We start from the raw sequence: 14,752 nt of genomic DNA on the forward strand, positions 1-14,752 counted from the left end.
CTTGTGGATTCTTTTGAGTGAGAGGGGAGGATAGTAAATACTGTCTTGCCATAATAACGTGCTATTTTTTATGCTGTATTCACAGCTGTGTTCTTGTGAAGCTACAATCAATTGATTTTGTTACTTACGGTATATTTTTGCACAGATGTCGCCTGGTCTCTTCCAAGTAATCTCTTCCTTTATTCTGGCATCGCTCATGATAAACGCTATTTCCTCATGACATGGAGAGGGGATTTTTGGTGCCAGTGAGGTCTCTATTTTGATGACAAAGAATAACAATAGATAAAAGTGGGAAATGGAAAAAATAGTGATAATTACAATGGCTTCTTTATCCAGCTTGAAAAAAAAGGAAAGAGAAGACGACATATAAAATTGACCTTTTTTCCAAGATGTGCTTTTTTAAATCCTTCCTCCTTAACTATGGAATCTTGGCTTGTCATCAGCGGGTACATCAGTCATTCAGTTACACAGCAGAGTGCTTTATAGAGAAATGACTCAAGCAGGCCAACTCTTAGACGCATAAAAAGAAGGAAATGGGAAGGACAGTGTGAGACTAAAAGAATGGTAGCCAGAACAGACACTGAGATGGGAAGATGAGATGGAAACAGAGCAAGTTGGAGTAAGGGGATGTTGGAGCTAAAGAGATATAAACCATGTTTATGATGTAGTCTGAGCTTTGGAGCCTGCTGTTACCATAACAAGTAAATACTAAGTATGATACTCAGTTTTAGTTGGTGTTACCAGCCTGTCTGCGGCTGGTGAAGCATGGCCACAGACACACACACACATAATATGATACCAGCCTGGATAAAGCCAGGTTATTTTTATACATTTGGGAGGATTCAGACTCCAACAGCAGTTTAAGTCTCAAATCAAATATTCTGACATGAATATTTATGTATTAAATGAACATGTGACTCTAACCCCAAAGCTACAGTTACTTCTTTTTTGGGTTTTTTTTTTTTTTTATTATTCTGTTGAGGAAGCAGATGTCCATATCAAAAGACAAATTATCACTATACAATGGTTACCATGGTGATCAAGTTTACCAGAAGACGTAAAATGGGCATGAGTCATGTTTCCAGCCAGGTCAATATTCAATATATTAACATTTAGTAAGTACCTGATAACACAATGCAAGTGTATTGTAATATTGAGTATTTTTAATCAGATAAATACGGCATACAGCTGGAAATGTTATTCTCTTTTGGCCTTTATCTGCTTTCAACTATATTATAATGTGTTATAAATATTTGACTAATAGATATTCATTGTATCATTTCAGGATATTGAAGATATTTTCTTTTTCTATAAATAAGACAGAATAAAACTTTGTTAATAAGCATTTCATAAGGATTTGTAGCTAACGTCTTACCTTTTGAGTAAAACAACATTTTAATATACTCATTATTCACATAATAGCATCAACTGTTTCATAATAACAAAAAACTTTATGTTACAAAGCACTCCACCAAACAATAATGAAAATAGGTTTTTGTATGATATAATGACATAACACAGATACTTAGGCTTAATGCTGACCCAGACAAACTCTGTTTAATCCTGCCTTAAGAGGTAGAGCAAAACAGCAATGCTGAGCGTTGTAAACCTAGTCCTGGAATTAAAAGATGCAAAAATGGTCAACAGCTAAGTGGGTGCCAGGTAACTACCACACCTAAAACAAGGTAGCTGCAGTCGGCTAATGTTAGATTTTAAAAAAGAACTTACTTCCTTATGTTTCTTTCAGTTGGAGATGGAGTCTTTTGATGCTGAGAGCAGCTTGGTTTGCGTTGCACGGTCAGATTTTGTCCATCCCTTACTTCTTTAAATGGGTAGTAGTGTCAGAATTTCCAAGTAAGAAATGTATTCCTTCCCGTGCACTGCTGGCTCTGTTGTGCTAGCTCCGGGTCCACTGTGTAGCTCATGCCACCAACATTAACAGGACGCGTACATTAGAGCCTCTTATTTCGTGTTTTGTTCTGGTTTCCGGCAATGCGTGGAATTACCAATATTAGAGAGGGGATAGCCTAACATATTAAAGAGGAAAAAGCCGCCATGTAATCCATTAATTTCAACGAAGCAACTGTACACTCAAAAAAATCTGTTGTTGGATGAACACAATTTAATCATGGCACCTTTTTCCACGTGATTTAACCAAGTACAATAACCCATTTTTGACCATGTCAAACCAACACATTTGGCATTTGGTGGTTTAATGTAATCAGATTACGTTGGATCAACGTAGTATACTTGCATTGACTTGAAGTGATTGATTTAAGTATGTAGAGTGAAATTTGTTTTAATTCATTCTACACAAGTTAAAAACTTTAGGAAAACACAATGAAATCTTGTTGTCTGAACAACTACAGGGTGGGCCATTTATATGGATACACCGTAATAAAATGGGAATGGTTGGTGATATTAAAGTCCTGTGTGCGGCACATTAGTATATGTGAGGGGGCAAACTCCTCAAGATGGGTGGTGACCATGGTGGCCATTTAGAAGTCGGCCATCTTGGATGCAACTTTTGTTTTTTCAATAGGAAGAGGGCCATGTGACACATCAAACTTATTGGTAATGTCACAAGAAAAACAATGGTGTGCTTGGTTTCAACGTAACTTTATTCTTTCATGAGTTATTTACAAGTTTCTCTTTGTTCACAGCCATTGACATGTCGAAGAGGTTAACACTTGAGGAGCGGATCGAAATTGTGTTGATATCTGGTGAACGCAGTAACCGGGTCATTGCAGCAGATTTCAATGCAAGACACCCTACGAGACCACCCATCTCCCATGCTACAGTTAGCAAACTGCTTGCTAAGTTTCGTGAAACTGGTTCAGTGTTGGATTTGCCAAAATGTGGACGCAAGAAAACTGTCACTAATGAACGTCTGTGAAGGTTCTCAGTCATCCAGATCATCGTAGTCAAAGGAGTTTGCGAAGAAAAGCGTCTGGACTTCTTTAAGTTGCTTGAAGACGTTTCACCTCTCATCCAAGAAGCTTCTTCAGTTCTAAGGTCAAATGGCCGAGAGTCCCAGATTTAAACCCAGTGGGAGTATCCCCCCAAAGAGGGACAAAGGACCCCCTGGTGATCCTCTAATCACATGAGCCAAGGTGTGAAAGCGGGTGTGGGACCTAATCAGCCAGGGTTTCGGGTGAGCTCATTGTGAAACCTGGCCCCACCTTGTTATGTGAATTCCTGAGGTCAGATGGCCCAGGATGTGAGTGGGCATTAAGGCGTCTGGGGAGGGAACTCAAAACTGGATTATAGATGGCAGACAGTTGGTGTCGTAAACCACCGCCTCTGTTCAAAGATGGTCGCTCACAGTGGACATAGATGGCCTCTTTCACTCCTCTTTCAAACCATCTGTCCTCTCTGTCCAAAATGTGAACATTGGCATCCTCGAAAGAGTGACCTTTATCCTTAAGATGCAGATGGACTGCTGAGTCTTGTCCTGTGGAGGTGGCTCTTCTATGTTGTGCCATGCGCTTGTGAAGTGGCTGTTTGGTCTCTCCAATGTAGAGGTCTGGGCATTCCTCGCTGCACTGTACAGCATACACCACGTTGTTAAGTCTGTGTTTTGGAGTTTTGTCTTTAGAACTGAAGAAGCTTTTCGGATGAGAGGTGAAACGTCTTCAAGCAACTTAAAGAAGTCCAGACGCTTTTCTTCGCAAACTCCTTTGACTGTCACTAATGAAGAAACATCAGTGGCTGTCCTAGCTTCATTCAGCAAGAGCCCACAGCGTAGCACTCGCCGCATGTCCCTGGAGAGTGGCATTAGTCGAACATCCCTTCGGCGGATATTAGCTACTCACAAATGGCACCCTTACAAACTCCAGCTACTGCAGCATCTCAACGAGGATGACCCAGATCGGCGCACAGAATTTGCAGAATGGGCAAAACAAAAATTGGAACAGGACCCTCAGTTCACGCAGAAGATTTTGTTCAGTGATGAGGCAAACTTTTATGTGAATGGTGAAGTTAACAAACAAAACCACCACTATTGGTCTGACACTAACCCACATTGGATGGATCCCTCCAAGACTGTTGGAACAACAGAAGTGATGGTTTGGTGTGGTATATGGGGTACAACGATAGTGGGTCCATTCTTCATCAATGGAAACCTCAAGGCCACTGGATATTTGAAATTGCTACATGATGACGTGTTTCCCTCTTTATGCACTGAAGCTGGCACATTCCCTGAGTTTTTCCAGCAGGATGGTGCACCACCACATTATGGGTGCCAGGTCCGAGCATTCCTAGATGAAGAGTTTCCTGGAAAGTGGATTGGTCGTCGTGGGCCAGTTGAATGGCCCCCAAGGTCTCCCGATCTGACCCCCTTAGACTTTTATCTTTGGGGTCATCTGAAGGCAATTGTCTATGGTGTGAAGATACGAAACTACGGATACTGGATGCCTGTGCTGGCCTGTGCTGGCATTTCTCCTGCGGTGTTGCTATCAGTGTGTGAAGAGTGGGAGAAAAGGGTTGCATTGACAATCCAACACAATGGGCAGCACAGTGAACACATTTTATATGTGGTCAGAAACTTGTAAATAACTCATGAATGAATAAAGTTGTGTTGAAACCAAGCACACCATTGTTTTTCTTGTGACATTACCAATAAGTTTGATGTGTCACATGGCCCTCTTCCTATTGAAAAAACAAAAGTTGTATCCAAGATGGCCGACTAAATAGCCACCATGGTCACCACCCATCTTGAGGAGTTTGCCCCCTCACATATACTAATGTGCCACAAACAGGACTTTAATATCACCAACCATTCTGGAGCACTCTCGTATCAGTTTCCAGCCAAAACTCCCTTGTCTAGACATCATAAAGCTATCACTTGTTAAACATTACATCATCCCTCACCTGTTAGCTGTTATAGGCTCCATACCTGTGTTATGTTTGGTTCGGCAAATGCCATAGAAACAGGCAAAGCTGGGAGCTTTCCTTCAGAGAGCGGTGAGGAGAATTTACACCACTGCACCACATTTACTTTTAAATCTGAACCTTCAGCTTTCCATGACATGACCAGATAATTACCAAAATCAGTGTCTGTGAATGGAAATGTTCAAGCAAATCAGGATGAATACTGATATTTAAAGTGTTTTGCTGCCGCAATAGACAATCTGGCACAGTGGAGGCCCTGTTGGAAGTGTGCTTCTGCTTACACTCTGTTTATAATGGCTGCCATCTATCCACCCATCACCTGTTTCAAACATGAAATCATGTCTGGCTCTGTCTTTTTCCAGTGAAAATGGTTCCTCTTTAAAATCCAGCTCGTAACTTCACTAAGTGTAGTAAGAAAGTAAGTAATTAGCAATTGGTCAAAGCATTAAAACTGTGATTCAGAGATGGCAGGGTTCAGTAATCCCAGAATTCACTTCCTGACACACGCATACCCACTGATGATGTGAGTAATTACAGGCCGGAGGCAGGGCTGCCTGCATTTGCCCAAATTATGTGTCAAACCTCTTTAAGCACCGCCTGAGAACACTTTGGCATCCTGATTGGAAAAGGCAACATGATTCTTATTGCCAGTTTGTCTTGGCACTGTGTGATTGGCTGTTTCTACCTGAAACACACACCCTTACACAGTTCAAAGATGGCTGCAAGACAACAAGGAAATAAACTTAAAACTCCAAAAACCTCTAAGCAGTCTTAAAACCCTTAAAGCATACACACATGTACAGACACTAGGAATTTGAGTAGAAATGCCATGTCTGACTGGCTGGCTGGCTTATTTTGCAACCCACTTTACTACTGGTCTTTTGAAGTTGTCTCAGCTCTAAAAAAAAACACTGCATGAGCTCGTGTTGGATATTTTTGATTCACTGCATCTGTGGTTTTGCCCGAAGTGATCTTAAAAAGATTTAGTGCTGTATGCCCACATACACAAATACACACCTACACACTCACAACCACAAAAATGAACACAATACTCATTCCTCTTTTACATTGCTGAAGAGAAAGCACATCAGACAGTTTAAATCGGACAGTTAATGACAATCTGTGATGTGGGCCCAGCAGTTCGCAAGCAACAAAGATCAGACCGAGCGTTGAAATGACAAATACAATCTTACATTTTTATCTAATGTAATGGTTTAGTTTTTGCTGGCCAACATCACAAATAATATGTGTGTTTATGCAGGTCTAAAGCTGACAAAATACAGAAGTGTAGGCTATCAGATCAGTGTCTGTCTAGTTAAACTGAAACCAAACACACAGAGAACCAGACATTCCAGCAGACAGCTGTAGCCAGTCCTAAGTCTGTCATCTGTCGCTAACAAAGTGAGCTTGTTAACACTAACTACAGGTTCACAGATGGCACGCTTGGTTTTTTGTAGCATTATCTTTATTGTCTTTGTCTTCTTCGGCAAGTTCCCTCTTCAATGCTTGGGACAAAGACAAGTGTTTTATAGTTTTGCCTTTGTACACCACCACAGTGGCTCTTAGGTCAAACTATCAATGTGTGATTGAAGGGCAGACTTGGCTTTAATTCAGTTAATTACAAAAAAATTACATAAACTCTTTAAGAATTACAGCAGGCTAGCATTTTTAGAGATTCAACAATCATAACATAAATTTAAAGAAACTTGGATGGAAAATGTTTGGAGCCTAAAGTCTAGAACCCAAAGCAATCACTAAATGCTGTGCTTCTTTTCGTTAAAATGGCAAAGAAGACCCAGGACTGTTAAGCAGGTGTCCCAAAAGCCCAGCAACTGGTTGAATTCAATACATTTCTATTTACATGGCACAAAATCACAATGCCAGTCACTTCAGGGCACTTTATATTGTAAGGTAAATATCCTACAGTAATACAGATAAAACCCCAAGAATCAGACAACTTGGCGACAGTGGGACGGAAAAACATAGGGGGGCAGCCATCTGCCGTAACTGTTTAAACAAGACGAGATGTTATAAAGTGGTCAACATAGGCAATTCCTAGTTATTTTGAGACATTACTAAAAAATGGTTAATTTTCTCATTTTGAACATTTGATATGTGAATCAATGATTTCAAATAATTGCATTCTCTTTTTATTTACATGTATACAGCATCCCAACTTTATTGGAATTAGGATTGTAATAAATAATAGGTGTAGCTAGGTAGCTTGCTAAAAAAAAAGCCAGTGCATTTAACTGTATTTAAATGGGCAACAGTTCTCTGTTTTCCAGATGTGGAACCATTCTTATTCATGGCCAGTAGGGGTAGTCAGTCAGTGTCTGGTTTAACAGAAGTTTCAGCTCCCTTGTTCTATGACCTCAGTACATACTTTCCTGATAAGTTTATTACCCAGTTTCAAGTATTCCTGAACACAACAGCATGTTCAGTGTGTAAATGATGGTCCCCAGTAGAGCCTAAAAGGGCAATAAAGTTTTTGCTTGGATGGACATGCAGTCTCTTAGAAATCTTGGTTGTTGGACAAAACACTGAGCAGACTTCACAACAGTCTATGATATACAGAAGAATTCACAGAATATCAAATTTTTAAATAAAGTAAAGTAACCAGTGCAAAACAATCTGATGAAAGTTTTTTATTTTCACTAGAACAACAGCGTTGTTTCTTGACATATTGTTCCAAGGTTTTATTTTTGCTCTATATGATGATGTTTGCTTTATATACTTTGAGCCTCCGTAGCGCTCACTAATACATGTACAGTAAATGGAAAATCTTACTGCAAAGTAGATGCAGGGTGGAGCATTTTCTTCAATGGTCAGTCCTTGGCCTGACCTCCTTCAGCTCGCCAATGTGGCAGCTTCGCTCAGGAGGGTAATGTTCCCTTGGGACTATGAGTGAGACACTCTTTGAAAAGGTGCCCAGCTAGAGCAGATCAGTCCAGGCCAGGCCAACCCAAGACAGACAAGCTTTTGACTGTTCTCTCACTGCTGCTGGAGCTCCAAGGCTTGGCTGCCATTCTGTCCCAGCTGGCAGTCAGAGTCAGTGGATGGAGTTAATGCTATAGCTCACAAAGCTATAAAGCCTGCTCAAACTGTGAACCTTCTGACTGCACAGTTAGATCCCTGAAGAGGTCAGAAACCGAAAGGTTCAAACTTGCACTTATTGTTATGATGGACAGTAAAAGATTGAAAGTTGTCTGTGGAGTGGGGAACACAATGATGTTTTTATAGCGCAGGGTTTAAGAATGATTTCCCTGTGGTGGCCTCAGTGTGTTGGACTGTTACTCTAAAGGCAGTGGGAGGAAACTGACGTGTGCTGCTGTTGCATCCGTCGCACAGAGCACAGAAAATAGCCTGCGTGTCCTTTTCAGTAAAGGTCGACTGCAGCTTCACTTTAAAGAAAGATCTACTAATTAGTAATAAGTGCCAAAAAAGTTGTGTGAAACTAACACAAAAAAGTACGAGCTGTTCAAATGCAAATGTTACTTTCCAGAATCCACTGATCAGTATAGGTCGTTAATGCATCTCACCAAATCAACAATATGAACTAGCATCACATCTGTGTCATAAAACAGTCTAGTGAAAAACTGACTTGGCATTAATAGCTTCACGACAGTCCCGAGAAGACTATTACGCTCTGTCTCACGTTGGCGGTTTCAAAAATATCTACATCTTCCCACCTTAGCTTCAGATAGCTAAGGAAAACTCTGAGCAAACCTGAAGGCGTTTTGTGCAGCAGGGAGAATTTTTTTTTTGTTTTAATAGCTTGAGAGCAAATGATCATGAGTCATTTTTTAACAATATTCTTAACGTATCCTCATAGCTGACTTTCATGATTCAGTTCAAAGTCCACCCACAAGCAGTTTAGCTCTTACATGGGGAATTTTTGCGTTCTGCTACTATCTCGATACATTTCCATTTCTGATGTCACACAACCTTATATTATCGTTGTGCATCTTCTTTCTCAGTTGGGACTCATGAGCTTACGCATCTCATGCTCACACTTTTTTTCATGTTTTTCATCTTCTCTCCCCAGCTGTGGATCCAACTCCAGATCCACTGGAGTCCAACGACTCTTTGATGTCTGTAGTTCTGGTGAGCATGCTGCCCCTGCTGGTGATGGTGATCGCGTTTTTTGGAATGTTCTACTGGTGCAGAATCCATCGGCAGAGGCGTCCCAACCGCCAATGGGAGAGCAGCTTTAACTTTAAGCGCAAGCCGATAGCCGGTGGGCTGGACTGCAGTGACGCCTGCGCCATCATGACAGATGATGATAAGTCAGACAGCAGCTCAACTCATGCCAACAGCCTGAACCACAACACAGAGCCGCTGCCTATAGAGCTGGATCTGCTGGTATGCAAACATATTTGATACATTTGTGGAGCTGTGCTGCTTCAAACTCTAATCTTAACTTTTGCTTGTGTCCCAGGTGGGAAAGGGTCGCTTTGCTCAGGTATACAAGGCTAAATTGAAGCAGACTACATGGAATCAGTTTGAAACAGTAGCTGTAAAGATCTTCCCCTATGAAGAGTATGCATCCTGGAAGAACGAGAAGGACATTTTCTCCAACACAGACCTCAGACATGAGAATATCCTCCACTTCCTGACAGCTGAGGAGCGGAAGGTGGAGAAACAGTACTGGCTTATCACGGCCTTCCACCCCAGAGGAAACCTACAGGTGAGCACAAAACCGTCCGGAATATGAAAGCAGGATTACTTTAGTTTGTAACTTCTCAAAATGCTAACACACGGTCGCATCTCTGTCTTCTAGGAGTACCTGACGCATCACGTGATCAGCTGGCAGGAGCTGCAGGTGTTGAGCAGCTCTCTGGCACGAGGTGTCGCACATCTCCACAGTGATCGCCTCCCCTGTGGACGCCCTAAGGTTAGAGATCACAAAAAAGTCATATTCTGCAGTAGGACCACAATCCATCCATGTGAATGCCACTAGCCACGTTAGAGGCATTCAGATGACACTAATTCGAGCCTTGTTCCAATAAAAAAAACTTCATCCATTCTTCACCTGTTAAGAATGCTGCTGTCCATCAAGTTTTTAGCAGATATTAACTATGCAGTGTAGAAAGTACAGATCATACACTGTACAAAAAAAACCTAAGCAAACTCATAATCTCCAACAAGTGAGAACTCCCTTTAAACAAACAGAAAAAACACAAAGTACAGGAGGGAGCAAATAACAGTGAATAACATGCAGGGGGTGAGGTGAAGGGAGGTCCCCACAGCAGCCTAGGCCTGTACCACTCTTAGAATTAAGTAAAAATGTTAAGTGTAAAGCCAAGAGGGACTTTCTCAGCATCAAATCACAGCTAGATTAAGGTTTTCTAAAAGACACAGGACACTCTGACACACTCTGTGGAAACTGGATCAGTTACATAAACACCATCACAAAATCAACACAGTAATATTTGTCCAAAGAGAAATAGAAAAGGAGCTTCAGTAATGCTTAACATCTGGTGACAATTCAATTCAATTCAATTCAATTTTATTTATATAGCGCCAAATCACAACAGAAGTCGCCTCAAGGCGCTTCATAGGTACAGAGAAAATCCCAACAATCATATGACCCCCTATGAGCAAGCACTTTGGCGACAGTGGGAAGGAAAAACTCCCTTTTAACAGGAAGAAACCTCCGGCAGAACCAGGCTCAGGGAGGGGCAGCCATCTGCTGCGACCGGTTGGGGAGAGAGAAGGAAAACAGGATAAAGACATGCTGTGGAAGAGAGAAAGAGATTAATAACAGATATGATTCGATGCAGAGAGGTCTATTAGCACATACTGAGTGAGAAAGGTGACTGGAAAGGAAAAACTCAATGCATCATGGGAATCCCCGGCAGCCTACATCTATTGCAGCATAACTAAGGGAGGATTCAGGCTCACCTGGTCCAGCCCTAACTATATGCTTTAGCAAAAAGGAAAGTTTTAAGCCTAATCTTGAAAGTAGCGATAGTGTCTGTCTCCCGAATCCAAACTGGAAGCTGGCTCCACAGAAGAGGGGCCTGAAAACTGAAGGCTCTCCCTCCCATTCACCTTTTAAATACTCTAGGAACAACAAGTAGGCCTGCAGTGCGAGAGCGAAGTGCTCTAATAGGGTGATATGGTACTACAAGGTCATTAAGATAAGATGGGGCCTGATTATTTAAGACCTTGTATGTGAGGAGCAGGATTTTGAATTCAATTCTGGATTTAACAGGAAGCCAATGAAGGGAAGCCAAAACAGGAGAAATATGCTCTCTCTTTCTAGTCCCTGTCAGTACCCTTGCTGCAGTATTTTGGATTAGCTGAAGGCTTTTCAGCGAGTTTTTAGGACATCCTGATAATAAAGAATTACAGTAGTCCAGCCTGGAAGTAATAAATGCATGAACTAGTTTTTCAGCATCACTCTGAAACAGGATATTTCTAATTTTAGAGATGTTGCGCAAATGGAAGAAAGCAGTCTTACAGGATATATCCTGGTCAAAAATGACTCCAAGGTTCCTCACAGTGTTACTGGAGGCCAAGGTAATGCCATCCAGAGTAAGAATCTGGTTAGATACCATATTTCTAAGATTTTCAGGGTCGAGTACAATAACCTCAGTTTTATCTGAATTAAGAAGCAGAAAGTTAGCGGCCATCCAGGTGTTCATGTCTTTAAGACATTCCTGCAGTTTAACTAATTGGTGTGTGTTACCTGGCTTCATTGATAGATAGAGCTGCGTGTCATCTGCATAGTAGTGAAAATTTATGCTATGTCTTCTAATGATGCTGCCTAACGGAAGCATGTATAATGTAAACAGAATTGGTCCTAGCGCCGAACCCTGTGGAACACCATAATTTACGTTAGTGTGCGAAGAGGACTCTCCATTTACATGTACAAATTGGAGTCTATTAGATAGATATGATACAAACCACTGCAGTACAGTACCTGTAATACCTACAGCATGTTCTAATCGCTCTAATAGGATATTATGGTCAACAGTATTGAACGCAGCACTGAGGTCTAGCAGGACAAGCACAGAGATGAGTCCACTGTCAGAGGCCATAAGAAGATCATTTGTAATCTTCACTAAAGCTGTTTCTGTGCTGTGATGAGCTCTGAAACCTGACTGAAACTCTTCAAATAAGCCATTCCTCTGCAGATGATCTGTTAGCTGTTTGACAACCACTCTTTCACTCTTTCACTCGAGGAAAAGTCAACGGATCAACATTCCTGTAACTCAGGCTACATACGTTGTGTAATCTCTTTACCATTTTGATCTCTGCTTTCATGCTTATTATTTTTAATCATTTGGACAATCAAGTATCTGTTGTTCTCCTAGGTGCCGATAGTCCATCGAGACCTAAAGAGCTCCAACATCTTGGTGAAGAACGACGGGACGTGCTGTGTTTGTGACTTTGGCCTGGGACTCTGTCTGGACAGCAGCCTGTCAGTGGATGACCTTGCCAACAGTGGACAGGTTAGATATCATTATGGGTTCCTCTTTTTAACAAATGGTCCTTAAACACAACCACAAACAGATATCAAAAGCATAACCTGCAAATACCTGCGGTAATAGATTTGCAGCTGTCATATCTCACCATGTCTAATGAGATATGGCTGATATGATGAGGTATAACCGGGTTGTGTTTGTTTTGCCTTCCTCTTCCTTCTCCTGAGAGTGTGTTTGATTGTCTTTGTTGCTGACAAAAGAAAACTGACAGACTGATCGGTAATCAAGTGATGAAGGAAGAGGCTTTGTTGTGACATGCGAACTCCTCAAGGCAACTCTCTCCTAGTTCAGTCTGTCAGCAAGGCAGTGGTCATGCTTCATGCTTTATGAATAAGAAATTTAAAAGTTACAAGAGCACTGACAACCTTTCTATCTGAAAAGAAATATTTAAGTGCAGTGACTGGAACCACAACAAAATCCAGGCTGTTCAATCTTTTCTTCCTCTTTTTTTTTTCTTTTTTTTTAACCTCAGCTCATGCGTAGGCCAAAGTATGATTGTTCAATGTCACTACTGGTTCCACTCACAATTAAAAGTTGGAAATTCCCAGCTAGTAGGTTGTAATTATAACTTCCGTGACTGTGTGTGTGTGCGTCTCTGTCAGATATCATCCTGAGCCTAGGTTTTGGTGTAAATTCTTTTCAGTCATGTGTGTGCGTGTGGTCGAACTTTTCTTTGCATAAAAATGCAACACATGCAACCACTTGCAAAACCAGGCATTATGTCAGCAGTATTTTTGCATATACAGGACATGGGAAATTGAATGTTATGTAATTCTCAGATCTTTTATGGTTATTAAAGCAGTAGTGAAAAGACAGATTTGGAAAATGCTCATGGTAGGCAATAATAAAAGGTATATATCTATGGAAATACAAATGATACTAATTCATCCAAATGCACTACAAAGCTGTTGAACTGCAAAGAGTACCTGTGAAGGAAAGGACACAAGTCTTGCATTAGCATTCCAAGCATGAATTTGCAAATGCAGTCAGCTAGCTTGTTTGACCTGTTTGCACATCTAACAATAAAACTCAAAACCATTTGGATTACTGGTTGGGTTACTGTGGAACAGGACAAGCCACCATTTACTGGTGGGCAAGTAGATGGAATGCAAAACAGTTATACTAATTGACTTTGATTGATGCAAAAAAGTCACTTTTTAAAAGGCACAAAGCTATTCCACTTTCACTTTCAGCTTATACATTTCCATTACAGCCTGTGATATCCCCAAACTTCACTTTACAAAATCAAAAGAGATTAGCCGATTGAAACAAATTCTTTTTAATTCACCCACATTTTTGAGCAATTTGGTTAGATAATATGATTATTAAAATTAACAGAGGTAAATAGTACAATAGTTTTGTTTTTTTCACTTTTGCTGAAAACAACCCTTTTTTGAGACTTGAAATAAGACTTAATTAATTCAACATTGGATTTGAATCTTGTTTGGTTTTAACTTGAACAGATTTTTCTGACAGGAATTTGTGTTTTTGACTTCGACTTTGATCTTTATTTTGGACGTGACCTTGACATTGAGTTTTGTCTTCAACTGAGACTTGACTTGAGAGTAGCTGTTGTTCTGGTCTTGCTTTTAGAAATGTAATATCTGCTTTTAGTTAAAACTTAAGTTTGACAACTTGTTGATCTTGACTTGGAGGTTGACTTGGGTATTAAATGTTGGACTCTGCAGACTTGCAAAAGATATATATTGTTCCACATCTGGCTGTGAAAAAATGCATCTGGAGTATACAGAAACACTGCAGTATAACAGCAAAATTGAAAGTTGTCTGGAGCAAACATTGCAGTAGCTACTTTATTTAATTTAACAGCATACATCAAACAGTTGAATGGTTAGAAAAGGAAACGACCACCGCAGACTAGAATCTCTCTGCTTTATAATGTCAAATGTCATTTCTTTATTATCTGTTTCTGAATGAAGCGAGGAGTGAGTCAGGTCTTCTGCCACTGAGCCAGTGCTTTGATTTATTGCACCAGCACCATTAATAAGGCTTTGAGAGAGAGTGTAGTGATAAGGTGATAATCTGTTTAATGCTTGGGTGTGCCTGTGTGTGTGTTAACCCCTGTTTGCTGCCTCTGTTCGGCAGGTGGGCACTGCGCGCTATATGGCACCAGAGGTGCTGGAGGCCCGACTAAATCTGGAGAACATCGAGTCTTTCAAGCAGACTGACATTTACTCCATGGCTCTGGTCCTGTGGGAGATGACGTCAAGGTGTGAAGCTATTGGAGGTCAGTGCACACAGTGCACACTGCACACACATGTAAACACACAAACGTGTTCAGTAATTATCCGGTTCAAGCTGTGGGAAGTATGATGTAATGTAACACATAAGCGCACACTCACTCT

General features: G+C 40.9%; 1 protein-coding gene across 2 annotated transcripts in view; it reads left to right on the forward strand.

Moving 5' to 3' along the window:
• Positions 1–14,752, forward strand: part of tgfbr2b (transforming growth factor beta receptor 2b) — a 41,803-nt gene that overhangs the window by 17,057 nt on the left and 9,994 nt on the right. For both annotated transcript variants that reach the window (XM_003453878.5, NM_001311326.1), the window contains 5 exon segments: positions 8,942–9,258; positions 9,335–9,583; positions 9,677–9,790; positions 12,219–12,356; positions 14,493–14,634. In XM_003453878.5, the coding sequence (XP_003453926.1) occupies positions 8,942–9,258; positions 9,335–9,583; positions 9,677–9,790; positions 12,219–12,356; positions 14,493–14,634 (960 nt within the window).

Source organism: Oreochromis niloticus, linkage group LG11 (assembly GCF_001858045.2).
Source record: "Oreochromis niloticus isolate F11D_XX linkage group LG11, O_niloticus_UMD_NMBU, whole genome shotgun sequence".
Classification (NCBI taxonomy): domain Eukaryota; kingdom Metazoa; phylum Chordata; class Actinopteri; order Cichliformes; family Cichlidae; genus Oreochromis; species Oreochromis niloticus.